Genomic DNA, 26,281 nt, shown 5'->3' on the forward strand with positions numbered 1-26,281 from the left:
TTTTATTGATATTGAGCTGCATGAGCTGCTTGTAAATTTTGGAGATTAATCTTTTGTCAGTTGCTTCATTTGCAAATATTTTCTCCCATTCTGAGGGTTGTCTTTTCATCTGGTTTATGGTTTCCTTTGCTGTGCAAAAGCTTTTAAGTTTCATTAGGTCCCATTTGTTTACTTTTGTTTTTATTTCCCTTTCTCTAGGAGGTGGGTCAAAAAGGATCTTGCTGTGATTTATGTCATAGAGTGTTCTGCCTATGTTTTCCTCTAAGAGTTTGATAGTGTCTGGCCTTACATTTAGGTCTGTAATCCATTTTGAGTTTAATTTTGTGTTGGTGTTAGGGAGTGTTCTAATTTCATTCTTTTACATGTAGCTGTCCAGTTTCCCCAGCACCACTTATTGAAGAGGCTGTCTTTTCTCCACTGTATATTCTTGCCTCCTTTATCAAAGATAGGTGACCATATGTGCATGGGTTTATCTCTGGGCTTTCTATCCTGTTCCATTGATCTGTATTGCTGTTTTTGTGGCAGTACCATACCGTCTTGATTACTGTAGCTTTGTAGTATAGTCTGAAGTCCGGGAGCCTGATTCCTCCAGCTCCATTTTTCTTTCTCAAGATTGCTTTGGCTATTCGGGGTCTTTTGTGTTTCCATACAAATTGTGAAATTTTTTGTTCTAGTTCTGTGAAAAATGCCAGTGGTAGTTTGATAGGGATTGCATTGAATCTGTAGATTGCTTTGGGTAGTAGAGTCATTTTCACATTGTTGATTCTTCCAACCCAAGAACATGGTATATCTCTCCATCTATTTGCATCTTCTTTCTTTCATCAGTGTCTTATAATTTTCTGCATACAGGTCTTTTGTCTCCTTAGGTAGGTTTATTCCTAGATACTTTATTCTTTTTGTTGCAATGGTAAATGGGAGTGTTTTCTTAATTTCACTTTCAGATTTTTCATCATTAGTGTATAGGAATGCAAGAGATTTCTGTGCATTAATTTTGTATTCTGCTACTTTACCAAATTCATTGATTAGCTCTAATAGTTTTCTGGTAGCATCTTTAGGATTCTCTATGTACAGTATCATGTCATCTGCAAACAGTGACAGCTTTACTTCTTCTTTTCCGATTTGTATTCCTTTAATTTCTTTTTCTTCTCTGATTGCTGTGGCTAAAACTTCCAAAACTATGTTGAATAATAGTGGTGAGAGTGGGCAACCTTGTCTTGTTCCTGATCTTAGTGGAAATGGTTTCAGTTTATCACCATTGAGGACGATGTTGGCTGTGGGTTTGTCATAGATGGCCTTTATTATGTTGAGGAAAGTTCCCTCTATGCCTACTTTCTGGAGGGTTTTTATCATAAATGGGTGTTGAATTTTGTCAAAAGCTTTCTCTGCATCTATTGAGATGATCATATGGTTTTTCTCCTTCAGTTTGTTAATATGGTGTATCACATTGATTGATTTGCGTATATTGAAGAATCCTTGCATCCCTAGGATAAACCCCACTTGATTATGGTGTATGATCCTTTTAATGTGCTGTTGGATTCTATTTGCTAGTATTTTGTTGAGGATTTTTGCATGTATGTTCATCAGTGATATTGGCCTGTAGTTTTCTTTCTTTGTGACATCTTTGTCTGGTTTTGGTATCAGGGTGATGGTGGCCTCATAGAATGAGTTTGGGAGTGTTCCTCCCTCTGCTATATTTTGGAAGAGTTTGAGAAGGATAGGTGTCAGCTCTTCTCTAAATGTTTGATAGAATTCTCCTGTGAAGCCATCTGGTCCTGGGCTTTTGTTTGTTGGAAGATTTTTAATCACAGTTTCAATATCAGTGCTTGTGATTGGTCTGTTCATATTTTCTATTTCTTCCTGGTTCAGTCTCGGAAGGTTGTGCATTTCTAAGAATTTGTCCATTTCTTCCAGGTTGTCCATTTTATTGGCGTATAGTTGCTTGTAGTAATCTCTCATGATGCTTTGTATTTCTGCAGTGTCAGTTGTTACTTCTCCTTTTTCATTTCTAATTCTATTGATTTGAGTCTTCTCCCTTTTTGCTTGATGAGTCTGCTAATGGTTTATCAATTTTGTTTATCTTCTCAAAGAACCAGCTTTTAGTTTTATTGGTCTTTGCTATCGTTTCCTTCATTTCTTTTTCATTTATTTCTGTTCTGATCTTTATGATTTGTTTCCTTCTGCTAACTTTGGGGGTTTTTTGTTCTTTCTCTAATTGCTTTAGGTGTAAGGTTAGGTTGTTTATTTGAGGTGTTTCTTGTTTCTTAAGGTAGGATTGTATTGCTATAAACTTCCCTCTTAAAACTGCTTTTGCTGCATCCCATAGGTTTTGGGTCGTTGTGTTTTCATAGTCATTTGTTTCTAGGTATTTTTTGATTTCCTCTTTGATTTCTTCAGTGATCTCTTGGTTATTAAGTAGTGTATTGTTTAGCCTCCATGTGTTTGTATTTTTTACAGATTTTTTCCTGTAATTGATATCTAGTCCCATAGCGTTATGGTCAGAAAAGATACTTGATACGATTTCAATTTTCTTAAATACCAAGGCTTGATTTGTGTCTCAAGATATGATCTATCCTGGAGAATGTTCCATGAGCACTTGAGAAAAATGTGCATTCTGTTGTTTTTGGATGGAATGTCCTATAAATATCAATTAAGTCCATCTTGTTTAATGTATCATTTAGAGCTTGTGTTTCCTTATTTATTTTCATTTTGGATGATCTGTCCATTGGTGAAAGTGGGGTGTTAAAGTCCCCTACTATGATTGTGTTACTGTCGATTTCCCCTTTTATGGCTGGTTAGCATTTGTCTTATGTATTGAGGTGCTCCTATGTTGGGTACATAAATATTTACAATTGTTATTTCTTCTTCTTGGATTGATCCCTTGATCATTATGTAATGTCCTTCTTTGTCTCTTGTAATAGTCTTTGTTTTAAAGTCTAGTTTGTCTGATATGAGAATTGCTACTCCAGCTTTCTTTTGATTTCCATTTGCATGGAATATCTTTTTCCATCTCCTCACTTTCAGTCTGTATGTGTCCCTAGGTCTGAAGTGGGTCTCTTGTACACAGCATATATATGGGTCTTGTTTTTGTATCCATTCAGCCAGTCTATGTCTTTTGGTTGGAGCATTTAATCCATTTACATTTAAGGTAATTATCGATATGTATGTTCCTATGACCATTTTCTTAATTGTTTTGGGTTTGTTATTGTAGGTCTTTTCCTTCTCTTGTGTTTCCTGCCTAGAGAAGGTCCTTTAGCATTTGTTGTAAAGTTGGTTTGGTGGTGCTGAATTTTCTTAGCTTTTGCTTGTCTGTAAAGGTTTTAATTTCTCCGTCAAATCTGAATGAGATCCTTGCTGGGTAGAGTAATCTTGGTTGTAGGTTTTTCTCCTTCATTACTTTAAATATGTCCTGCAACTCCCTTCTGGCTTGCAGAGTTTCTGCTGAAAGATCAGCTGTTAACCTTATGGGGATTCCCTTGGGTGTTACTTGTTGTTTTTCCCTTGCAGCTTTTAATATTTTTTCTTTGTATTTAATTTTTGATAGTTTGATTAATGTGTGTCTTGGTCTGTTTCTCCTTGGATTTATCCTGTATGGGACTCTCTGTGCTTCCTGGACTCGATTAAGTATTTCCTTTCCCATATTAGGGAAGTTTTCAACTATAATTTCTTCATATATTTTCTCAGTCCCTTTCTTTTGCTCTTCTTCTGGGACCACTATAATTCGCATGTTGGTGCGTTTAATGTTCTCCCAGAGGTCTCTGAGACTGTCCTCAATTCTTTTCATGCTTTTTTCTTTATTCTGCTCTACAGTAATTATTTCCGCTATTTTATCTTCCAGGTCACTTATCCGTTCTTCTGCCTCAGTTATTCTGCTATTGACCCCTTCTAGAGAATTTTTAATTTCATTTATTGTGTTGTTCATCACTGTTTGTTTGCTCTTTAGTTCTTCTAGGTCCTTGTTAAACGTGTCTTGTATTTCCTCCATTCTATTTCCAAGATTTTGGATCCGCTTTACTATCATTATTCTGAATTCTTTTTCAGGTAGACTGCTATTTCCTCTTCATTTGTTAGGTGGGTTTTTGCCTTGCTCCTTCATCTGCAGTGTGTTTCTCTGTCTTCTCATTTTGCTTAACTTACTGTGTTTGGGGTCTCCTTTTTGCAGGCTGCAGGTTCGTAGTTCCTGTTGTTTTTGGTATCTGTCCCCAGTGGCTAAGGTTAGTTCAGTGGGTTGTGTAGGCTTCCTGGTGGAGGGGACTAGTGCCTATGTTCTGGTGGATGAGGCTGGATCTTGTCTTTCTGGTGGGCAGGTCCACGTCTGGTGGTGTGTTTTGGGGTGTCTGTGGCCTTATTATGATTTTAGGCAGCCTCTCTGCTAATGGATGGGGTTGTGTTCCTGTCTTGCTAGTTGTTTGGCATAGGGTGTCCAGCACTGTAGCTTGCTCGTCGTTGAGTGGAGCTGGGTCTTGGTGTTGAGATGGAGATCTTTGGGAGATTTTTGCTGTTTGATATTACGTGGAGCTGGGAGGTCTCTTGTGGACCAGTGTCCTGAACTTGGCTCTCCCACCTCAGAGGCACAGCCCTGATGTCTGGCTGGAGCACCAAGAGCCTGTCATCCACATGGCTCAGAATAAAAGGAAAAAAAAAAAGAAAATAAGAAGAAGATAAAATAAAGTTATTAAAATAAAAAATAATTATTAAAAAAATTTTTTTAAGTAATAAAAAAAAAGAAAAAAAGAAAGAAGAGAGCAACCAAACCAAAAAACAAATCCACCAATGATAAAAAGTGTTAAAATCTATACTAGGAAAAAAAAAAAACGGACAGAACCCTATGACAAATTGTAAAATCAAAGGTATACAGACAAAATCACACACAGAAGCATACACATACACACTCACAAAAAGAGAAAAAGGGGAAAAAAAATATATATATATCGTTGCTCCCAAAGTCTACCTCCTCAATTTGGGATGATTCGTTGTCTATTCAGGTATTCCACAGATGCAGGTACATCAGGTTGATTGTGGAGATTTAATCTGCTGCTCCTGAGGCTGCTGGGAGAAATTTCCTTTTCTCTTCTTTGTTCACACAGCTCCTGGGGTTCAGCTTTGGATTTGGACCCACCTCTGCGCGTAGGTCGCATGAGGGCGTCTGTTCTTTGCACAGGCAGGACGGGGTTAAAGGAGCAGCTGCTTCGGGGGCTCTGGCTTACTCAGGCCAGGGGGAGGGAGGGGTATGGAGTGTAAGGCGAGCCTGCTGTGGCAGAGGCCAGCATGACATTGCACCAGCCTGAGGCGCCATGCGTTCTCTTGGGGAAGTTTTCCCTGGATCACGGGACCCTGGCAGTGGTGGGCTAAACAGGCTCCTGGGAGGGGAGGTGTGGAGAGTGACCTGTGCTCGCACACAGGCTTCTTGGTGGCGGCAGCAGCAGCTTTAGCGTCTCACGCCCATCTCTGGGGTCCACGCTGATAGCCGCGGCTCGCGCCCGTCTCTGGAGCTCGTTTAGGCGGCGCTCTGAATCCCCTCTCCTCGTGCACCAGGAAACAAAGAGGCAAGAAAAAGTCTCTTGCCTCTTCAGCAGCTGCAGACTTTTTCCCGGACTCCCTCCCGGCTAGCCGTGGCGCACTAGCCCCCTTCAGGCTGTGTTCACACCGCCAACCCCAGTCGTCTCCCTGCGATCAGACCTCCGAAGCCGGAGCCTCAGCTCCCAGCCCCCGCCCGTCCCGACGGGTGAGCAGACAAGCCTCTCGGGCTGGTGAGTGCTGGTCGGCACTGATCCTCTGTGCGGGAATCAATCTGCTCTGCCCTCCGCACCCCTGTGGCTGCGCTCTCCTCCGTGGCTCCGAAGCTTCCCCCCTCCGCCACCCGCAGTCTCCGCCCGCGAAGGGCCTTCCTAGTGTGTGGAAACCTTTCCTCCTTCACAGCTCCCTCCCACTGGTGCAGGTCCCATCCCTATTCTTTTGTCTCTGTTATTTCTTTTTTCTTTTGCCCTACCCAAGTACGTGGGGATTTTCTTGCCTTTTGGGAGGTCTGACGTCTTCTGCCAGCGTTCAGTAGGTGTTCTGTAGGAGTTGTTCCACATGTAGATGTATTTCTGATATATTTGTGGGGAGGAAGGTAATTTCCACGTCTTACTCTTCCACCATCTTGAAGCTCCTCCACAAATAAAGTTTTATTAGAACTCTCACTTGTTTACATATTGCCTGTGGTTGCTTTATCAGTACACTGGCAGAGTTGAGTAATTGCAATGTAGTAGACTTTTGTTTTACAAAGCCTAGAATATTTAATATCTGCCTCTTATAGAAAAAATTGCCAGCCTCTGATGTAGGGGATGTTGTGCACTTCATTTTGCTTTGAATCAGAGGGCACGTAATATCCAGATCTAGTCTGATCCCTCCATTGAACTCCTATACCCTCCGCCTGGACAGAAAATGATCTGAGTTGTGTTATTTTCACATGACATGGATGTCCAATTCTTCATCCATCTTTCGCTGAATAATGGTTTTAACATCAATTTTTAATTCTTATGCAAGTCAGTAATTTCATTAGGAGTTTCCAAATGATGGTTTTCTCCTCCCTTCATTTTGTTCACATTTGTTAGCTGGTATTCTCCTATAAAGTGGAACTTTTCCTCATCTGCTGGGACTATTTAAGTAACTTGAAATAAGTTCCTTTTGGAAAAGCCAAAGAATGGCATAATTTTTTCTCTTTTATTACCAGTGTTCAAAGTCAGGCTATTCATTGTTTTCTTATTTTAGATCTCTGAATAGCTTGTGCATTCACATAATTCAAAATTCAAAATATGTAAATGGTATGCTATAAAAATTCTCCGTCTTGCCTCTGTCCCCCGCCTAAGGCAACCTCTTAGTTTTTTCTGTACCTTTTCAGAGTATTTCATGCCTATATAAGCTAGTTCTTGTGTATTCTTTTCCCCCATTTTTATACAAATGATTGTATATACTGCACACTATTCTACATGTCTCTTTTTTACTTTAACAATATACCCTGGAGATCTTTTTATATTTGACCATAAAAAGCCTTCTCATTCCTTTTTTTAAGCTGCATCATGCACCATGGAAATAACCATAATTAATTTAGCCCATCCTATTGATAAATATTTCAGTTGTTTCCAGTGTTCTGCTACTGGGCAGATGAATTCCTTTTAAATGGATAAAAGCAGCAGGGGGCATGAGTTCCCAGTCCTAAGGCATCCATCCCACCCTCAAGGACCTTCTGAGGAGGCCTCCCAACTCTCCAGTGATGGCCACTCATACAGTGGCGATTGTACCCAAAGAGCCCCCAGAGCACCTTGTGAGAAATCAGAGACCTCCAGGGGAAAGGGTGCCAGCGTCCCTTCTAAGGAAGAGATAGGGGCTACACCAGATCCCCCGCACGTCCTGCCAACACCCTTGGGAAAACTCAAACAGTTCCTACTCATTTTGCAAATGGCAGCAGGAAAGAGTTACCCTTACCCTCTAGTGGGCATCTGTTGTCTTTGGATATCCAGCGTATCCTGGGTGGGCAGGAGCTTTCTCTGCTCAGGAAAGGCAGTGTATAAAGGCTTGGCTCCCTCATGTTGAGGAAGGGATGGAGGCCCCTGGGTCTTCTTGACAAGGATATTTCTTGGCTTCTCTTTCAGGCCATTCAGCAAGGGACCATCCAGTGCAACTTTGCCGGGGTTGCTTTGGGTGACTCCTGGATCTCTCCCATCGGTAAGTAGGGAATTTTCAGACATTTTAAAATTCCCTTTCCCTACCCTTCGGGACTTTGGGCTGTGGTGTCTAGATCAAAGAAACAAGGCAATGGAATTCTCTGGGTCCTTGAAGAAGTCACACAGAAAGTGTTTGCCCCAGGAGTATTCCAAGAAATTCGGGGGTGAGAACTCATTTACAGAGCACCTACCATGGACTGCTACAGGCTGAACCGAGGTCTCTTATTTGATTTTCACAACAGAAGAATCAAATTTTACAGTTGAAGACATTCTAGAGACTTAGAAAGATGATGGAATTTGCCCTCTGACACACAGAGTGAGTCGCCTGGGCAGGATTCAAACCCAAGTCTGTTTGTCATCTCGTCCTGTCCACCATCCTTATGCTAACATGAGCATTTGGGGTGAAATTCCCACCTGTTGCTCATTTTGATGGTGAGGCAGGGCTACCATCTGGTCCTGTAACTCAGAGGTCGAAATTTCATAACCTGAGCATCCTTGTTGGGAGTATAGATAAAAGTTGTTTGGATTGTATACACCCAGGGTGTGGCTTTAGGCATCTGAAATAGTCGCTGTGGTAGGGTTAACTCTAGTGAGGATTTCTAAATCTCAGCAATGTTGATGTTTTGAGTGTCATGTGATTCTTTGTTGTAGGGGGGTGTCCTGTGCAGTGGAGGATGTTAGCAACATCTCTACCCATTAGATGCCAGTATTTCCACCCCAGCGTGGCAACCAACAGTATCTCCAGACATATTGCCAAATGTCCCCAGGGGACAAAATCACCCCAGTTAAGAACTACTGCCCTAACCTAACAAAAGGTGACTTTTCACAGGCAAAACCAAACTGTAGAGTTAGATTTCAGAAGAGAAGTTGCCTCTGAAGGAGGGAGGGGAATAAGCTGGAAAGGGACACGAAGGAACTTTTTAGGCTCTCGTTGGGTGGTTGTTACATGAGTGGATGTGTTAATCGAAACTCTTCTAAATGTATGTCTGTGGTTTGTGATGTGTGATTATGCCTCAGGTTTTTAAAAATAATAATTTATAAAAGGTAATATTTTCCCGTTAAAAGATAGAGATTTGGCTTGTTACAGAGCCATGTCCCTGATGGATTCAAGACATTCTGAAGCTGCTTGGAATGGTTATTTCTTGCCCTCGTTCTTGGCATCTCCAGGGCAGGACTGAAAGGACAGAACTGAGAGCTCAGTCCACATTGTGAAAAGGGCTGCTCTTTGTGTTTCCTTTCTGGATGTACTTCCTAGGATGCCAAGATGTTGCAGAAGCCTTGACCTGAGGCGTGAGGGGGCCAGCAGGTTTCCTGCCAGGTGTCTCACTCAGAGTGACAGTACTGGCCTCACGCTTCCTTCGAGGGTCTCATCACAGCTGTGTTAATAACACTAGACACTTTTCATGTGTTAACTTCACTTAATGCTTGCAACAGCTCTATGGGACATGGTATTATTATCCTAGTTTTAGAGGTGATGAAATGGAGACTCAGAGAGGTTAAGCAATCTTCCTAAAGTCACACAGCTAAAGCGAGGATGCACATGAAGGCAGCAGGCACTGGAATCCATGCACTTAACCATTACCCTGCATTCCTTCCTGAGACCAGTAAGTTAGCCTCATGGCTTTGCATGTGCTCTTCATCTGGTCCAAAATCTCCCGAATTCACCTTGTTGTGACCCACCTCCCCTTTTGAATCTTCCTGCCCAGCTCTTAATCCCTCCTTCCAGGTCCACCTTGTTCCTTCCTTCCAGATCCACCTTATGTATCACTCTTCCACCCCAGAAGTACTTCCTTTTTTGAAGAAGTACTGTTAATTTTCATAAGCAATTATTAATTGCTTGCTAGGGAGTAGTTGTTTTGTTGGGTGCTAGGAAAGATACACAGACATGCTTCATTTCTTCAAGAAGATCTGCACGGTTCAATATGGTAGCCATAGCCGCATATGACTATTTAAATTAATGAAAATACATAAACTTTTCCATCTTTCATTTGTACTACCCACAATTTCAAAGTGCCCAATAGCCATATGTGGCTGTTGACTACTGTTTTGGACCACACAAATATAGAACATTTTGGGACTTCCCTGGCGGTCCAGTGGGTTAGGACTCTGTGCTTCCACTGCAGGGGGCACAGGTTCAGTCCCTGGTCAGGGAACTACGATCCCACAAGCCTCGCGGTGTGGAAGAAAAAAAAAAGAAAAAGATATAGAACATTTCCATCATTGCAGAAAGTTCTGTTGGACATCAGAGGTCCACATCAGAGTTCAGCAAACTACAGCCTCCAAGTCAAGTCTGTCCTGCCACTCTGCTTTGGTAAATAAAGTTTTTACTGGGACACAGTCACACCTGTTTATTTACATATCCTCTGACTGTTTGAAGACTGCAAAAACAGAGTTGAGTAGTTGTAACAGAGACCCGCTGGCCTGCAAAGCCAGAAATATTTATTATTTATTTCTTTCTTTCAGAAAAAGTTTGTCAGTCCCTGGTCTAGATCAAGCAGGGAATGGGATGCATTGGAGAACTGCAGATGATTCTTTATAAGAAACCGAGGCACAGGCTTGATGGTTTAGGGTTTAGCTGGAGAGGTGAATGACAGCTAGGTCCTGAAGGACCTGGTGTGCCTGCATTTCTCAGGGTGTGATCTGAAGAATACCAGTCCAATGAAGTGCTATGCAAAGGGCTCCATGGCCAAATAAGTTTCAGAAGTGCCAAATACTGGTCCCACTTCCTCAAGGTTCACAGGTACATTAAAGGCTCTGAGAAGTCCTGCAGTAAAAAAAAAAATGTGTTTTCTTTTGCATAACTCCAAAGGTATTTCACCAGCAAGTCATTTTTCCTTCTAATACTTAGGTTAACATTCTGTAGAACTGGGGTTATTTGAAACAGACTTTGAGATACTTGGGCTTAGGGGGAACCATTGAAGGCTTTTAAGCAAAGGAGTGACATGTTCAAATGTGCTATAAGTTGTGGTCCTTGATGTAAATCAACTATACTTCAATTTTTTTTTTAATTACAGAAGAGGAAAATCATATAAGCCAAAAAAAAAAGTTGTGGTCCTTGCTACTTTTTTGGCACACCTCTCAATGGCATTAGCCGTACTTAGTGTTATGGTAGTTGTGAACTTGTCCAAACCAAGCCCAACTATTCTCTTTGAAGTCAGGTCTTGTCTTACTCATGTTTATATCTTATAAAGCTCCTTACTGGCTTTAGGCCCATAGTAAACTCTCAATACATTTTCGGAATTGGAATGAATCGATTGGCAGTACAGCACAGACACTTGTTGTGAGTTCATTAGCCTTCGTCCTTAATTGGGAAGCTGGCGTCCCCACATTGGAGGAGCAGGCAGGGTGCAGAGCAGAACTGTGAAGGTGGGGAAATATTTTAGGCCGTCACAAAGTCTAGAAGTCTGCAGATGAGAGCCTCCACTGCACACGCACTGCTTGCCTGTGGTGCCATCCCTGGCGATGGCTCACTGGCTACGCCAGTATCAGGCCAAATTAATGTGACATTTAGTCCTGAGTCACCAGAAAGACCCCCACAGCCTCGCCCCACCTCCCAGCCACCGAGACATCAGCCCTGCATGGGCCCTGGTGAGTTAAGGAGCCTTCAGACCAAAGCCACTGCATTTCTTCTGTCTCTTTCTGCTTTGGAAGGAGAACTAGTTAGGTATTTTGCGGGGAGGACAGAGCCACAACAAACTTATTTTATTCTTATGTGGTTTCCTTTAGATTCAGTGCTCTCCTGGGGACCTTACTTGTACAGCATGGTAAGTAGGTGAGTCCCCAGCTCTGCACCTTCTGTGGTTAACAGCCCAGCTGACCTCTTCTGGCTCTGTCTGAAGGAAGGACAAAGCTAGCTGGGTTTGCCTATGTGGTTGACACTGCCCCTTAGGGACTTATCAAATAATCCATATCAAATCAAAGACCCTAAGCAACAGCCGGCCTTGGGGACAAATTTAAAGAAATATCAGCACAGTTATCCCATTTCTCCAGGTACAAGAAATGCACATTTTTAAAATCCCCCCCACCAGCTTTTTATTACAGACATTTTTTTAAAAATTATTTTATTTATTTATTTTTGGTTGCGTTGGGTCTTCGTTGCTGCACGCGGGCTTTCTCTAGTTGCGGTGAGCAGGGGCTACTCTTCATTGCAGCACGCAGCCTTCTCATTGTGGTGGCTTCTCTTGTTGCGGAGCACGGGCTCTAGGCATGTGGGCTTCAGTAGCTGTGGCACGTGTGCTCAGTAGTTGTGGCTCGCGGGCTCTAGAGCGCAGGCTCAGTAGTTGTGGTGCACGGGCTTAGTTGCTCTGTGGCATGTGGGATCTTCCCAGACCAAGGCTTGAACCCATGTCCCCTGCATTGGCAGGCGGATTCTTAACCACTGCGCCACCAGGGAAGCCCCAGACATTTTCAAATATGCAGAAAAGTTGAAAGATCATGGTGAACACCCATATACCCATCACTTAGACTCAGTTACCATTTTCCTATATTTCCTTCATCAATAAACACAGCACTTGTAATGCTGTGCTTTCATATGGATGGTCCCCTTTCTCCTTCCTGCCACTCTTTCTGTTACCCATCCCTAACTGGAGCAATGCCAGATTTGTGTCTCTCACAAAGTGCGCCTTTTAGTTCTTGCTTTGCGTTCCAGTCTCTTCTCGACGACCGAGGTCTGGCAGAGGTGTCTCGGGTTGCAGAGCAAGTCCTGGATGCCGTAAATAAGAGACTCTACAAAGAGGCCACCGAGCTGTGGGGGAAAGCAGAAATGGTCATCGAACAGGTAAGAGGGGACACGCTCGGGGCCAACCTGCTTGGCTTTTCCCCTTGGATGAAGGGACCTTGGTTGGTGTTGTTAGGATTGGGATCTGTCCTGAGACTGCCCACAAGTCGAGAAATGATGTCAAACTAAACGATACATCTGACGAGTCTGAGCAAAGACAGGGTCAGAAAGCCACCCAGCCTGCAAGACTTGCCTGCCCCTCGACTGAAGGTATGGCTTCTATAAAAAAGAATATGTCCCACAGAGGCAAGTGTTTGGATCCTTGCCGAGCAGTGCTCTGGCCCCAGTGAGCCAGGAGGGAAGAATGCACAGGCTGAGGACTTGAGTGTGTAGGACACTGTAGCTCAGTTTTCCCTGGTAATTAACACACAGGCCCTTGATTTTCTCCTGCGGCATCGGAGCTCACTACCCCAGGAGACCAGGCTGACACTGCTGGTCTCTGAGCCTTCAGGGCTACATTTCTTTCTGGTCCGAGCAAATGTACAGAGTTAAAGCTGTCCTCGGATAAGGTGGAGAACCAGGTGCCGTTCTGTTTTGCAACTTTGATAATGAATAAATAAAACAAACAGCCAAATATATTTCTTCTGTATTTCAGAACACAGACGGGGTGAACTTCTATAACATCTTAACTAAGACGTCTCCCATGTCTACCGTGAAATCGAGTCTACAATTCACCCAGAGCCACCTAGGTGAGTGGACCTTGTCTCCGCCTCCGTGTGAGAGGAAACCAATTTTTTAAAAAGCTTTATTGATATATAATTTACATACCATAAAATTCACCCATTTTAAGTGTGTAATTTTCCATGGTTTTTAGTTTATTTACAGAGTTGTACACTCATCACCACAATCCAGTTTTAGAACATTTCCATCACCCCAGAAAGATCCCACATGTCTGTCTGCAGTCAATTTCTGTTCCCACTCCCAGCCCCAGGCAACCACTGATCTGCTTTCTGTCTCTCTAGATTGGCCATTTCAGGACATTTCACATAGATGGAGTCATGCACTAGGTAGTCTTTTGCATCCGGCTTCTTGCACTTAGATAGCGTTTTGAAGTTTGGAAACCAGCTTCTGCACATTGAATTACGATGTCAGTTCTCCTAAAGGCTGGATTGAGTTGTCTTCCCTGCGGGTTCTGATTGCCTGGTATCCTCCCGCCATGCCGAAGCTGCAGGAGGCGTCTAGGTTCCACTCAGCTGATTGCCTTTGGCCGTGCTGGATAATCTCAGTGGCCCCAGAGTACATAAAATGCAGCAATCAAAATCATTAAAGCATCTCCACTTGGAACAGGTTCCTGACTCCCCCCGCCATCTGGGGGGAATCAGGGGGACACTTTTCTTTTTCCAGGTGCAGGCCTCCCTCTTACAGCATCCCCGGCAGCTTAGAAAAGAGGTTCGCTTGGTCTTATTTCCAGTCCTTTGACTCACCGTGTACCAGTTTGTTTTAGTTCATCTTTTCCAGTGCCACGTGAGACACTTACAGCAGGATGCCTTAAGTCAGCTCATGAATGGTCCCATCAGAAAGAAGCTCAAAATTATTCCTGAAGATTGCTCCTGGGGAGGTAACTTGTGTGACCTAATTAAAGCGTCTTTTGTAGAGCTGGGGGGTGAAAAAGGTGGAAATTCAAAGGCCTTAATTTGTTGAATGGGTTTTGGTGGTGGCGATAGTGTGTTGCAGGTAGAACAGTATCGGCATTGATAGATGAGCAAACATAGAAAGACAGTAAATAACATGCCAAAATTGGTTCAAAATCGGGGGTTGGTAAGGGAAGTGGGTGGGGAGAGAAATGAAGCGACTTTTTACAAGTGGAAGCCTGGAGTGAGTACACAGGAATCATCACACCCTCCTCTTTACTTCTGTATCAGTGTGAGGTTTTCCATAATAAAAAATTGAGATTAAAAAAGCCATGCCCAAGGCCACAGTTGGTTGTGGGTAAGACTTCCACACAAAGGTCCTTTTGGACAGGGTTTGAGAAGCTCTCTCTGGCTGGCCTCTGCAGGCATCCTGATGTAGATGTGGTCTGGCATCTATTGCATTCTGGTCTGAAGGTCATAGTGGGGAAATACTGGGGTCCTCAGGGACCGAGACCAGGTAGAAATCTTGCATAAGTTCCTGCTCAGTCTTACAGGGAAGCCATGAGTAAGTGGGACTCCCAGACTCCTGGAGGGGAAACACTCAAGCTGAGGAGGGTTTTGTTCATGTCTAAGAGACCCCAAAGCTATGCCTCTGTTAGGGCAGAACCTTGACAGCGGCGGAGAGGCTGGGACTTGGCTCTGGCCCTGGCTTCTTCAGGGGACGCGGCCATCCTCCCAACATGCAGTCAACAGAGGACTCGTCCTAGACCTAGTGTCTTCATTTCCCCCTCACCCCTTAGAGTTTTCTAGAAATGAGGGGAAAGTTAGCTCAAATAAAAGAATGTGGTGTCAGAGCTTTAAGGGGTACAGACACCCCACAGGAGGTTGGATGCTGAGAAGGAGGAGATGTGAGCACCCCCAGGAGGCCAGGTGAAGGTCAAGCTCACAAGAGCACATCTTTTCAGCTCAACCCCCTCATCTTACCTTCATGACCGTGTTGTCCAGCCCCAGCTTCTCGCGTTATAGGGAACCTCCCTCCCTGCCCAGTGTGGCTGGACGGGCGAGCCAACTACACTTTTGCAGATGAAAACTGCTAAGAGCAAACTCTCCCTGGCTCCGGGTGTGCCTGTGTATGGGTCTGGAAAGGACAGACTGCACTTTCCGGGTACCCTCAGTGTCCCAAGTCCAGCTTGTAGTTAAGGCCTACGTACTTCGGAGTCAGCCAGGCCTGCGTTCTGGTCCCACCTTGCCACTGGCTGTTTCGCCCGGGGCATGTTTCTCAGCCTCTCTGAGCCTTATTTTCTTTAGCCATTGCACGGGCTAAAGAACCTAACCTCGCAGGGCTGGTGAAGGAAGGAGGCAATAGGGTGTTGCTTACAGAGTGCTTACTTAGCACAGTGACTGGCAACTAAAAATCAATGATGGCTGCTGCCGTTGTTCAGTACGATGACAGTGGTGGTCAGGGATCCAGCAGGAAGGCTGTGCGGACCGCCTCCTCTCTTGCCTGGGGCTAGTCATCCACGCGACTTTACCAGGGGCCGGCTCCGAATTGGTTTAGGGCTGATTTGTTGGTTACTAAGGTAGCCCTCCTGGTTCAGAGCTTAAAACTTGGCCCTGAAAAAGCAAAAACAAAGCAAAACAAAAAAACCTTGGCCCTGGTATTACTCAGCAAAGGAGGAGAACTAATGTTGGCCCCAAATCAGTTTGTCCCCTGAGAGGACCAGCCCAATGGGTATTTTCTTTCTTTTTTTTTTTTTTTTTAATTTTATTTATTTTTTGGCTGCATTGGGTCTTCGTTGCTGCGCACGGGCTTTTCTCTAGTTGTGGAGAGCGGAGGCTACTCTTTGTTGCAGTGCGTGGGCTTCTCATTGTGGTGGCTTCTCGTTGAGGAGCACGGGCTCTAGGCACGCGGGCTTCAGTCGTTACGGGCTCAGTAGTTGTGGCTCGCGGGCTCTAGAGCACAGGCTCAGTAGTTGTGGCGCACGGGCTTAGTTGATCCGCGGCATGTGGGATCTTCCCGGACCAGGGCTCGAACCTGTGTCCCCTGTGTTGGCAGGCGGATCCTTAACCACTGCGCCACCAGGGAAGTCCCTCAAAGGGTATTTTCTAAACCTCCCTGTTTCCTTGGGTGTTAGCTTTCTCTGGGTTTCCATCCCTCATGACAAATGGCATCTGCTGTCATCACAAGCACCTGGATGAACAGACACGTGTGCTGTTTGGGCTCCCCTTCTACACGGCCAGCTCGGGGCACAGATTTCTGGGCCAGCTCGTCCCTGTTGGCGAAGCAGCTGTGTGTATTCGGTCTTTGTTAGGTGCTGCATGGTGGTCACTTGTGGGTGCTGGATGCTCTGGGCTGAAAGGTGCCTCTTGTTCTGGCAGGTTCCAAGCTGCTACCTCTTTCTCCTTCCCCTTGTACAGGCCAGGCTTCCAGTGTCTTCCTGAACATGGAGGGGGACTTCATGAAGCCAGTCATCGGCATTGTGGACGAGCTGCTGGAAGCCGGGGTCAACGTGACCGTGTATAATGGACAGCTTGACCTCATCGTGGACACCATGGGTAGGAGCCACTCGGGGCCCATGGAGCCAGTGTCGTGGGTTGAGCTGGAAGGGAACTGGCCTCTTGGGGGACTGTTGACATTGAAATGGCAGGAGGAAGGCCATCCACCCCTGACCTGACTCCTTGAAGAAGGTAGGGCTGCCCGAGGTTGTGACCCCTCAGAGAAGCCTGGCCTGTCCAGCTTTTGAGGCCTTGGGTATGATTACAGAAAAGGATAATACCCACCCCCACCTCGAAATTTAAAAAGAAGACATTTCCCTAGCTACTGGACAAAGGCACCATTTAACTGAGGGAAAACCTCGTTTTTGTGCAGCATCACAGGGGATGGTAAGCACTGCAGCATGAATCAAGACAGCCCTGCTGACCCTGTAAAGATGAAGACCCAGGGGAAATGGTCTTGGTGGGGTCCCTCCCGCAGTGGCTGCCACCTGTGCCCACCTCTGGTTTCAGGGAGGGCCAGGGAGAAGCTCAGGCAGGTTCTCAGAACTGGCAGAAAAATCGAGGCACGTGGTCTGGCAGGCGTGAGCGCGCCTCAAAGTCAGCAGGATTGAATATTTTTGCGACTTGGGAGCCAAGGGTACTGAGGATGATGTGAAAAGGTTCCGTGTTTCTTCCATGAGCTCCCCCGTGTGATCCACCATCTCCTTACCCTGAGGCTTCTCCATCCTCCTGGCAGCCCTGTCCACCTCCAGAGGTCCCCGATTTCCTTCCTACAGAGCATAGGGCAGTGGGAGGGTCAGGGGCAAAAAGTAGTCACAGCTGTTAGGTTCCTCCCGCGCAGCCTGGCTGTGGCTGGGACACCCAGTGCTGCAAATGCAGAGTCCCAGGCCCTGCCCAGACCTACTGCATCGGAATTTGCATTTTAACAAGATCCCGGAGTGAGTTTTATGTACAGCCCAGCTTGCAAATTCCATGCCGAATCATGGGACCCAGATTTTGGTTTCTACTCCACTCAGCTCTTAACGCTGGGCCCTTCTTCATCCCTCTCGCCAGGTCAGGAGGCCTGGGTGCGAAAACTGAAGTGGGCAGAACTGCCCAAATTCAGTCAGCTGAAGTGGAAGCCTCTACACAGTGACCCTAAGACTTCAGAAACGTCTGCCTTTGTCAAGTCCCACAAGAACCTGGCTTTCTACTGGATTCTCAGAGCTGGACACATGGTGAGAGAGGGTCAGCGTTTGTTCCAGATTTGCCACTCGAGCTGGGGATGGAGGAGCCACACGCACTGGTCTCATAAGTGCGTTGGGTTTGGGGGTGTTTTGGGGTCGCTAATGAAACTCTATTTGTGCTTCATTGAAAAAGTAAATCCTCCTGAGAGACTTAACGCTGGGTTCTCTATCCTCTGCTCTTTAGGTTAAATGAGTTGAATGTTACTTTCCTCTGGACAGTTTGTCCTGAAGGAACAACTTGTCCTGAGGGAGGGAGGGAGAAATCGTCTTTCCCTGACATTTTCAGGGAGCGAAATCAGAGCTCGGTGGTCTGTAAGGCTGAGCACAGTGCAGAGTACAAGTGTTTGTGAGGAGTGGTGGCTCTGGAACTTCAATTCAGAAGAGGCTTCACCTGCAAAGACGGGCACGGAGGCTGCAGCACTCTTGCACTTGCCTAGCAAACACGGTGTTTTCCCTTAGGCTGTAGGTGGACTGAGTAGCTTTCCCTGGGCTGAGGGAGATTATGGAGGGATGAATACACTATGCAAGCACATGCACACACGTGCACACGCATACACACACAGACTACCTGCAAAGGAGCCAAAAGCAGGGATGCCCAGGAAGCAGAAGGGGCCCAGGTGTTTCCCTCATGGTTATGCTTTGGTCCAGCCATTTAAATGCAGGCTCTCCTTTCGTCCCAGATGGCAGTTTCCTGGAGGAGATCTGTGGGAGGGATGGTAAGGCTTGGCACCATTGTGCTAAGACAGAATCTCCACAGAGAAGGGGCTGAGGGACAGCTGTCTGGCTAGAAAGGAGGGCCTAAGGAACTGGCCTTAAAGCTTCATTTGCACAGTGAGCACATCATAGAGCATTCACTTGGACCGCCAAGGAAGTGCTGAGGGACTTGGGGGTTACCAATAGTGGTTCTCAACTGGGGTTAGTTTTGCCCCAAGGCGACTTCTGGGATGTCTGGAGACATTTGGGGTTGTCACAGCTTGGGGAAGGTTGCTACTGGTATGTGGTGGGCAGAGGCCATGGATCCTGGTAAACATCCTGCCGCACACAGGCCGGCCCCCCACCACAGAGAATTGTGCCGCACAAAACGTTAGTCGTGTCAAGGTTGAGAAACCCTGATCTAGAGGAAAGTGGGAGCTTGGGTATATGGTATACTTGTTCTCACAATATTTATTAGGTATCTTGACCATGGATAACTTGTCCTCAACCTCTCTGACCCTTAGTCTTCTTCTTTTTTTTTTTAATAAATTTATTTTATTTATTTATTTTTGGCTGCATTGGGTCTTTGTTGCTGCACGTGGGCTTTCTCTAGTTGCGGTGAGCGGGGGCTACTCTTCGTTGCTGTGTGCAGGCTTCTCATTGCGGTGGCTTCTCTTGTTGCGGAGCACAGGCTCTAGGCGCGCGGGCCTCAGTAGTTGTGGCACGTGGGCTCAGTAGTTGTGGCTCGCGGGCTCTAGAGCGCAGGCTCAGTAGTTGTGGCACACGGGCTTAGTTGCTCTGTGGTGTGTAGGATCTTCCCGAACCAGGGATCGAACCCATGTCCCCTGCATGGGCAGGCGGACTCTCAACCACTGTGCCACCAGGAAAGCCCTTCCCTTAGTCTTCTCTTAAGAACCTCCCAGAAATGAAGATGCTGCAAGCTTTGAGAGAAACCAAAGATACTCTTTGGTTCCTTTATTCACTGAGCAAACATTTGAGTGTCTCATAACCACTCATCCCTGTGCCAGGTACTGGGAGTACTCAGATGGATGATAACACCATCTCTGTCCTCCAGGAGCTCATGGACCGGAATGGCAGACAGGCAAAGAGACTCTAGTAACATGGGGTGAGAAATCCCAAGATGGGGCTTGGCCCTGGGAAGGGGGCCCAGCCCAGGCTTGCGGGTCAAAGACAAGGCCCTAAGGATGGGCAGGAGTTAGCTGGGTAAAGAGGAGAAGGTGTGGGGTCAAAGAGAGCAGTGCCTGCAAGTCCAGAGGCGCCTTCAGGCAACTGCGGCCTTGGAGGGTTGTCTCCGGATCACTGAGGAGACATGAGGCTGGAGAGGGAGAGTTTGCATACCTCTGTAAGGAGCTTAGACCTACCCTGAAAGCAATGATGTGCCACTGGGGAGTTTTAAGGAAAGGAGTAAAATTACCAGATTTGTCTAAGAAATAACATTCTAGCCATAGAGGACGTGGGACAAGACTAAAGCAGAGAGCTGATCTAAGATGCTTTTATGATAATGCAGACGGGAGAGACATAGAGGAATTTGATGTTAGAAGGGAGAATAAGCAGGACTTGGTAACTGTTTGTCTATAGACCAGCCGAGTGGGCTGTCCATAGGCAATTGACTATATAAACTGTGTATTTGTGGGTCTGGAGTTAAATGTTTGTCCTTAGAGATAGAGATTCGGGAGTCAAATATGGAAAAGGCGAGGGTCAGGGCCCTGGATACACCAGTATTTAAGAGGCAGGAGGAAAAAGAAGGACCCACAAATGAGACTTGAGAAGAGAACAGCTAGAAAAGTAGGAGGGAGACCAGGGACATCCCCAAAGCAGAGAGGGGCCAGTGGTGTCGAATGCTGCCAAGAGCTCAGATAAAGGACTGAAGTGTAAGCAGTGATTTGGGTGCACCGGTGTTGGTGGTAATTGTGGCAAAAGCATGTTTAGTGGATCGGCAGGCTCAAGCCAGCACGGAAAGGACAGAGCGAATGAATGAGCAGTGAGGGAGAGAACACAACTTCCCTTAAGAAACCGGAAGGAAGTAGTAGCCCACCCTTTTAATAAACTTGATCCGAAGAGACAGTGGACAAGGCAGCAGGACACAGGGTTAAGAAGGCATTTTGTCATGGCTCTGAGTACCTTCGGTGTTGACTGGGAAAAGGCAGTAGGAGGTCTTAGAGCACAACACTATTTCAAGAAAGGGTCTCTGCGGAGTCAGAGAGGAGGGGGAGGCAGGAGGAAGCAGCTGTGGGCTGTCACTGGTGTGAGGAGTTCAGGCCCGGTTCCTCTTGGTTTGTCACCGGTAGAACAAGGCATCAGTTGGGGGCAGCCTTAAAATAGCTGTTGGAGACTGTTATTAAATCATCCCCCAACCACTTCCTCTTTAGTTGATTAAGTGTCGTTTTGGCATACCCCACTGTGCCTGTGCCTCCTGGGGACCAAGCCTGGCAGGAGAGTCGGGGGCAGGAGTGTGAGAGAATCATGGAGCCGCAGAATTTCAGAACTTGGAGCCATCTACTCTACCCCCATCTTTGTGGAGGACAAACTGAGGCCCATGCCCCTCCCCCTTTTGATGGTGTGTGGGAAGGAGATTTTTTACAAGAATTATTTGAAAAATCTTACTGGAAAACAAAAAGTTGAATAACCGTGTAAAAGCAGGGGTGCCCCAAACAAAGGGTCTTGTTGGTTTACAGATTTGCTGTTAGTTTCCCTTCCACGCTGGGACCCTTCCTACACAGAGAATCCTTTAAAATATTTACAATCTTCCCTCTTCCTTGAACAGTCTGGATCCTAGTAACATAAGCACAGCCGTTATAAAGAAATCAACAGGGACTTCCCTGGTGGTCCAGGGGTTAAGACTCCGCGCTTCCACTGCAGGGGGCGAGGGTTCCACCCCTGGTTGGGGAACTAAGATCCTGCATTCGGTGTGGCCAAAAAAAAAAAAAAGAAAAGAAAGAAATCAACAGATCAGCCCCAAATGGAATAGGAAATTCCTTCCTAAATGCTGGCTTCTCTAGACCCCTGCAGCCCAGCAGGTGGGGGCCCAGAAGAGGATTTGTCCAGCGTAGGGTCATTTCACAGAAGGGACGCTCTCTTGAGGAGTGGCACCCAGGTGCAGCTGTCCTCCCAGGTTGCTGGCACAGAGCTGGCCCCCCCAGCTCTGTCTCGGGATGATGGCCCTGACCCCAGCCCCAGGCGTGGAACCAGGAGTGCTAATGCGGATACTGCTTGCTTCCAGGTTCCTTCCGACCAAGGAGACGTGGCTCTGCAGATGATGAGGCTGGTGACTCAGCAAGAATAGGATGGCCTGGGCTGGAGGTGAGCTGCTTGGCCTCGGGGCACGGAAGCCGAAGCAAGCACCCTGAAGGTGTAGGAACCACTCTTCTCCCTTCGAATCTGACTCCGGGGGAGAACCTGACTTGGGCTGTGATTGTGAAGGGTCCCATCAGCTTCGACAGAGGATAAAATCATTGCCTTTGTGACAACTTGGAAATCATTACTGCTTCTGAAAACTAAGTTTTAAAAAAATGGGTTTGTTTTCATCAAAATGAAGGGTTGAAATAGATTAACATTTTCTTATTACAAAAGCAAGTTATGCGATTTATAGAAAAAACAGGAAATACAGGCAAACGAAGAGCAAAATGAATACTCATATGCTCCCTTCCCAGGGATAAGCACTGTTACCACTTAAGTGTTTATCCTTGCAAATCTTTTTTTGCTATATATACAATATATATTTTTTACAAAAAACACAATCATTGCTATGTTATTTCACAGTCTATTTTGTTCACCCATCAGTATGATGTCTGCTGAGCATTCCATTTTATGGATGTACCATAATTTACCTACCAAATGCCCAGTTGTTTCCCATAAGCAGTGTCTAGTTTGTCGCTTTTATAAACGGTGCTCTGGTGATTTATCCTGTTAGTTACATTTTTACACACATCCTTATCATTTTCTTAAAATAATTTCCTAAAAGCATACTTGTTCAGTCAAAAAATTGTAACATTTCTTTAAAATTAAAATGATGAGTTCGGGACTTTTGAGTTTTAATTCATGGCTCAAGATCTGCAAAGGGACCTGATAGCTTCTATGATAGCCCTGAAACAAATACCACTTCCTGTAGTTGTGGGGCTGAGATTTTGAAAACCAAACCCGAAGCCTCGTCCTGCAGTGTGAGGAAAGAGTTACTAACAGGTTACGCCTGCGTGACCAGCCCCTTCTGACCTGATACTAAAACAGGCTTCCTTGGGTGGTACTCCACGCTTTCCCCACAGTTTGGTTTGCTGTTGGGAAGAGAGGGCTCCTGTACTCCTGTGTAGACGGGGAAGAAGGCCAGAGGCTTGTGCTGGGTCCCCCTGGACTCCACCAGTGCGTATCGTTCTCCTGCTGCTTCTGCCAGGTATGATTTGCTGGAAAAAAATTGAACTATGAGTATAACTAGTTGCTGAGTCTTACGAGTCCTTCGGGCGTTGAATTACAACACAAGTTGAATTCCCAACCTCACAGAGTCTTTTTGTTAGAGGTTAAGGTATTTGGGGGGAAGGAGTGCAAGTTTGAACATTAGGATATGTCATATGGGCAGATTCCAATGAACCTGGCACCTCAAAGCTTTTTTGCCACTGGAAGCAGCCCTTCCATCCCTGTCTGAGGAGGTGAGTCTCTTGCCCTAAGATCCTATAGCAAATTCCCAGACTTGCCTAAGGCCCCTGTTCCTGCTACATTGTATTCTCTCTCAACCCACACCCATACCTTCATGGGATTCCCTATGATGTGTTGACTGAGGAAGAAAAGTCTCAGGCTTGGTTTGTAGATGGTTCTGTGTGATAGGCATGCACCACCTGAAAGTGGACAGCTTTGGCACTGGAGTTCCTCTCTGGGACAGCCCTGGAAGATGGTGGTGAAGGGAAATCCTCCCATTGGACAGAACTGGGAGCAGTGCACCTGTTTATTTTGCCTGCAAAGAGAGATGGCCAGAAGAAAGGGTCTGCCCCGAGTCATGGTTTGGTTGGGTCTTTGAACTGGAAGGAGTGCAACTGGAAAATCAAAAGGTCTGAAGGAGAGAGGTCTGAGGATAGAGCTCTCTGATTGGCAGAGCGTGAAGATATTTGGGTTCCATGTGAATGCTCACTGAAGGGTAGAGGAAGGTTTTAATAATCGGGTGGATGGGATGACCCATTTGGTAGACATCAGACAGCCCCCTTCCCCAGCAGCTTCTGTGGACTTGTGAACAGAGTGGCCCTGGTGACAGTGATGGAGGCTATGCATGGGCTCAGCAACATGAACGTGTGTTCACCAAGACTGACCTGGCTACAGCTACTGCTCAGTGCCCAGTCTGCCAGCAGCAGAGACAGCGCTGAGCCCCTGATGTGGCACCATTGCCGCAAGGAATCAGCCAGCTACCTGGTGTTAGGTTGATTACATTGGACCACTTTCATTTTGGAAGAGGCAGCAAGTTGCTCTTACTGGAGCTGACACTTGCTCTGGACATAGATTTGCCTTCCCTGCCCACAATGCTTCTGCCAAAACTACCATCTGTGGCCTTGCAGAATGTCTTGTCCACCATCATGGTATTCACAGCAAATGAAATACAGCAGTGGGTTCATGCTCTTGGAATTCACTGGTCCAACCCTAGTCTTCGTCATCTCGAAGCAACTACTTTGACAGACAATTGAATGACTTTTTTAAGATTCAGTTATATTGCTGAATAGGTGGTGACATCTTGCAAGGGCTGGGGCAGTGTCCTCCAGTTTGTGGTAAATTCTCTAAATCAGCGTTATGTTTCTCCCATACCCTGGATTCAGAAGTTCAGGAATCAGGGCTTCCCAGGTGGCGCAGTGGTTGAGAATCTGCCTGCCAATGCAGGGGACACGGGTTCGAGCCCTGGTCTGGGAAGATCCCACATGCCGCGGAGCAACTGGGCCTGTGAGCCACAATTACTGAGCCTGCGCGTCTGGAGCCTGTGCTCCGCAACAGGAGAGGCCACGATAGTGAGAGGCCCGCGCACCGCGATGAAGAGTGGCCCCCCACTTGCCACAACTAGAGAAAGCCCTCGCACGAAACAAAGACCCAACACAGCCAAAAATAAATTAATTAATTAATTAATTAAAAAAAAAACTAGGGCTTCCCTGGTGGCGCAGTGGTTGCGAATCTGCCTGCTAATGCAGGGGACGCGGGTTCGAGCCCTGGTCTGGGAAGATCCCACATGCCACGGAGTGGCTGGGCCCGTGAGCCACAACTACTGAGCCTGCGCGTCTGGAGCCTGTGCCCCGCAACAGGAGGGGCCGCGATAGTGAAAGGCCCGCGCACCGCGATGAAGAGCGGTCCCCGCACCGCGATGAAGAGTGGCCCCCGCTTGCCGCAACTGGAGAAAGCCCTCGCACGAACCGAAGACCCAACACAGCCAAAAATAAATAATAAATAAATAAATAAAGTAGCTATAAAAAAAGATGAAAATGATCCTGAAATGGTAAAGAAGTATCACTTTCTTCATGGTATGATAAGCAAAAAAAAAAAAAAAAAAAAAAAAAAAAACTAAATTAAAAAAAAAGTTACTAATCTATCTCTAGAAAAAAAAAAAAGTTCAGGAATCAAGGGATAAATATGAAAGTCAATCCTCTCAGTATTAACCCTAATGATCCAATAGTCAAAGTTTTGCTTCCCATCTCTGCAGTTTTAGCATCTGCTCGTGTAGAGATCTTCATTACAAAGGGAGAAATGCTTTCACCAGGAGACGCAGCGAAGATTGCATTAAATTGGAACTTGAAGCTGCCATCTGGCCTCTTTGGGCACTGAATCAATAGGCAGAGTACTGGCTGGGGTGATAGACCTGACTATCAAGGGGAGACTGAGTTGCTGCTGCACGGTGGGAGTAAGAAGGGGTACTGCAGGAGACCCTTTGGGGTGCCTCTTAGTACTCCCATATCCTCTGATTAAGATCAATGGAAAACGGATAAACAACAAGGTCCTACTACTGTATAGCACAGAGAACTATATTCAGTATCCTATGATGAACGATAATGGAAAAGAATATTAAAAAAATATATGTATATAACTGAATCACTTTTCTCTACAGCAGAAATTAACACAACATTGTAAATCAACTATATGTCAATAAAACAAACAAGCAAAAGATCAGTGGAAAACTACAACAACCCAATTTAGACTGCTAATGTCCCAGATCCTTCACAAAGGGCTTGAGTCATTCCACCAGGCAAGGAACTATGACAGCGGAGGTGTTTGCTGAGGGCAAAAGAAATATGGAATGAGCAGTAGATGATAGTTATAAACACTAACTGTGGCCTTGTGACCAGCTGTAGAATGAGGACTCTAATAGTTTAAAGTATTTCTTCCTTATTTTGATGTGACTATATTTTAATAAATATTAACCAAAAATTTTTTATCTCCTCTCTCAATCTCTATCATCTAACCTGAGATGTGCTCATAATCACTTTATATGTAAGTATTTTAAGTTACAAGATTTCAAAACAGGAGTGTGAATCAGCTAGGAAAAGAATGAACGTTATCCAAAGACAAAAAAGGGACCCTGATGCTCCCCTGGGGATGAGGTTAGAATGGTTTTGGTTGTAAGAGGGATAGTGTGTCATGTTAAGCAGAAGCATAGCTTTGTTTTTGTGTTTATTTGGAGATTAAATGGGGTTTCGGACAACGTGTGGGTGGCCAGTTGAGAAGAGGTGTACTATAGTCTTTGTAATGTTTCAACTTGCCTTGGCCGAACTCTGTTTTCTGGAATTAAATTTCCTCTATGTTTCTGATTAGAGTGGCCCAGAAGACTGGAGATTCTATGACCTT

General features: G+C 45.7%; 1 protein-coding gene across 2 annotated transcripts in view; it reads left to right on the forward strand.

Moving 5' to 3' along the window:
* The window catches only part of SCPEP1 (serine carboxypeptidase 1), a 36,446-nt gene extending 13,940 nt beyond the window's left edge, over positions 1 to 22,506 (forward strand). For both annotated transcript variants that reach the window (XM_059906884.1, XM_059906885.1), the window contains 8 exons: positions 7,632 to 7,704; positions 11,430 to 11,467; positions 12,352 to 12,480; positions 13,076 to 13,169; positions 13,925 to 14,038; positions 16,470 to 16,607; positions 17,601 to 17,764; positions 21,708 to 22,506. In XM_059906884.1, coding sequence (XP_059762867.1) covers positions 7,632 to 7,704; positions 11,430 to 11,467; positions 12,352 to 12,480; positions 13,076 to 13,169; positions 13,925 to 14,038; positions 16,470 to 16,607; positions 17,601 to 17,764; positions 21,708 to 21,770 — 813 coding nt within the window. In that variant the 3' untranslated portion in view covers positions 21,771 to 22,506. The remainder of the gene's footprint in view (positions 1 to 7,631; positions 7,705 to 11,429; positions 11,468 to 12,351; positions 12,481 to 13,075; positions 13,170 to 13,924; positions 14,039 to 16,469; positions 16,608 to 17,600; positions 17,765 to 21,707) is intronic.
* The last annotated feature ends 3,775 nt before the right edge of the window (positions 22,507 to 26,281 follow it).

Source organism: Balaenoptera ricei, chromosome 20 (assembly GCF_028023285.1).
Source record: "Balaenoptera ricei isolate mBalRic1 chromosome 20, mBalRic1.hap2, whole genome shotgun sequence".
NCBI classification, from domain to species: domain Eukaryota; kingdom Metazoa; phylum Chordata; class Mammalia; order Artiodactyla; family Balaenopteridae; genus Balaenoptera; species Balaenoptera ricei.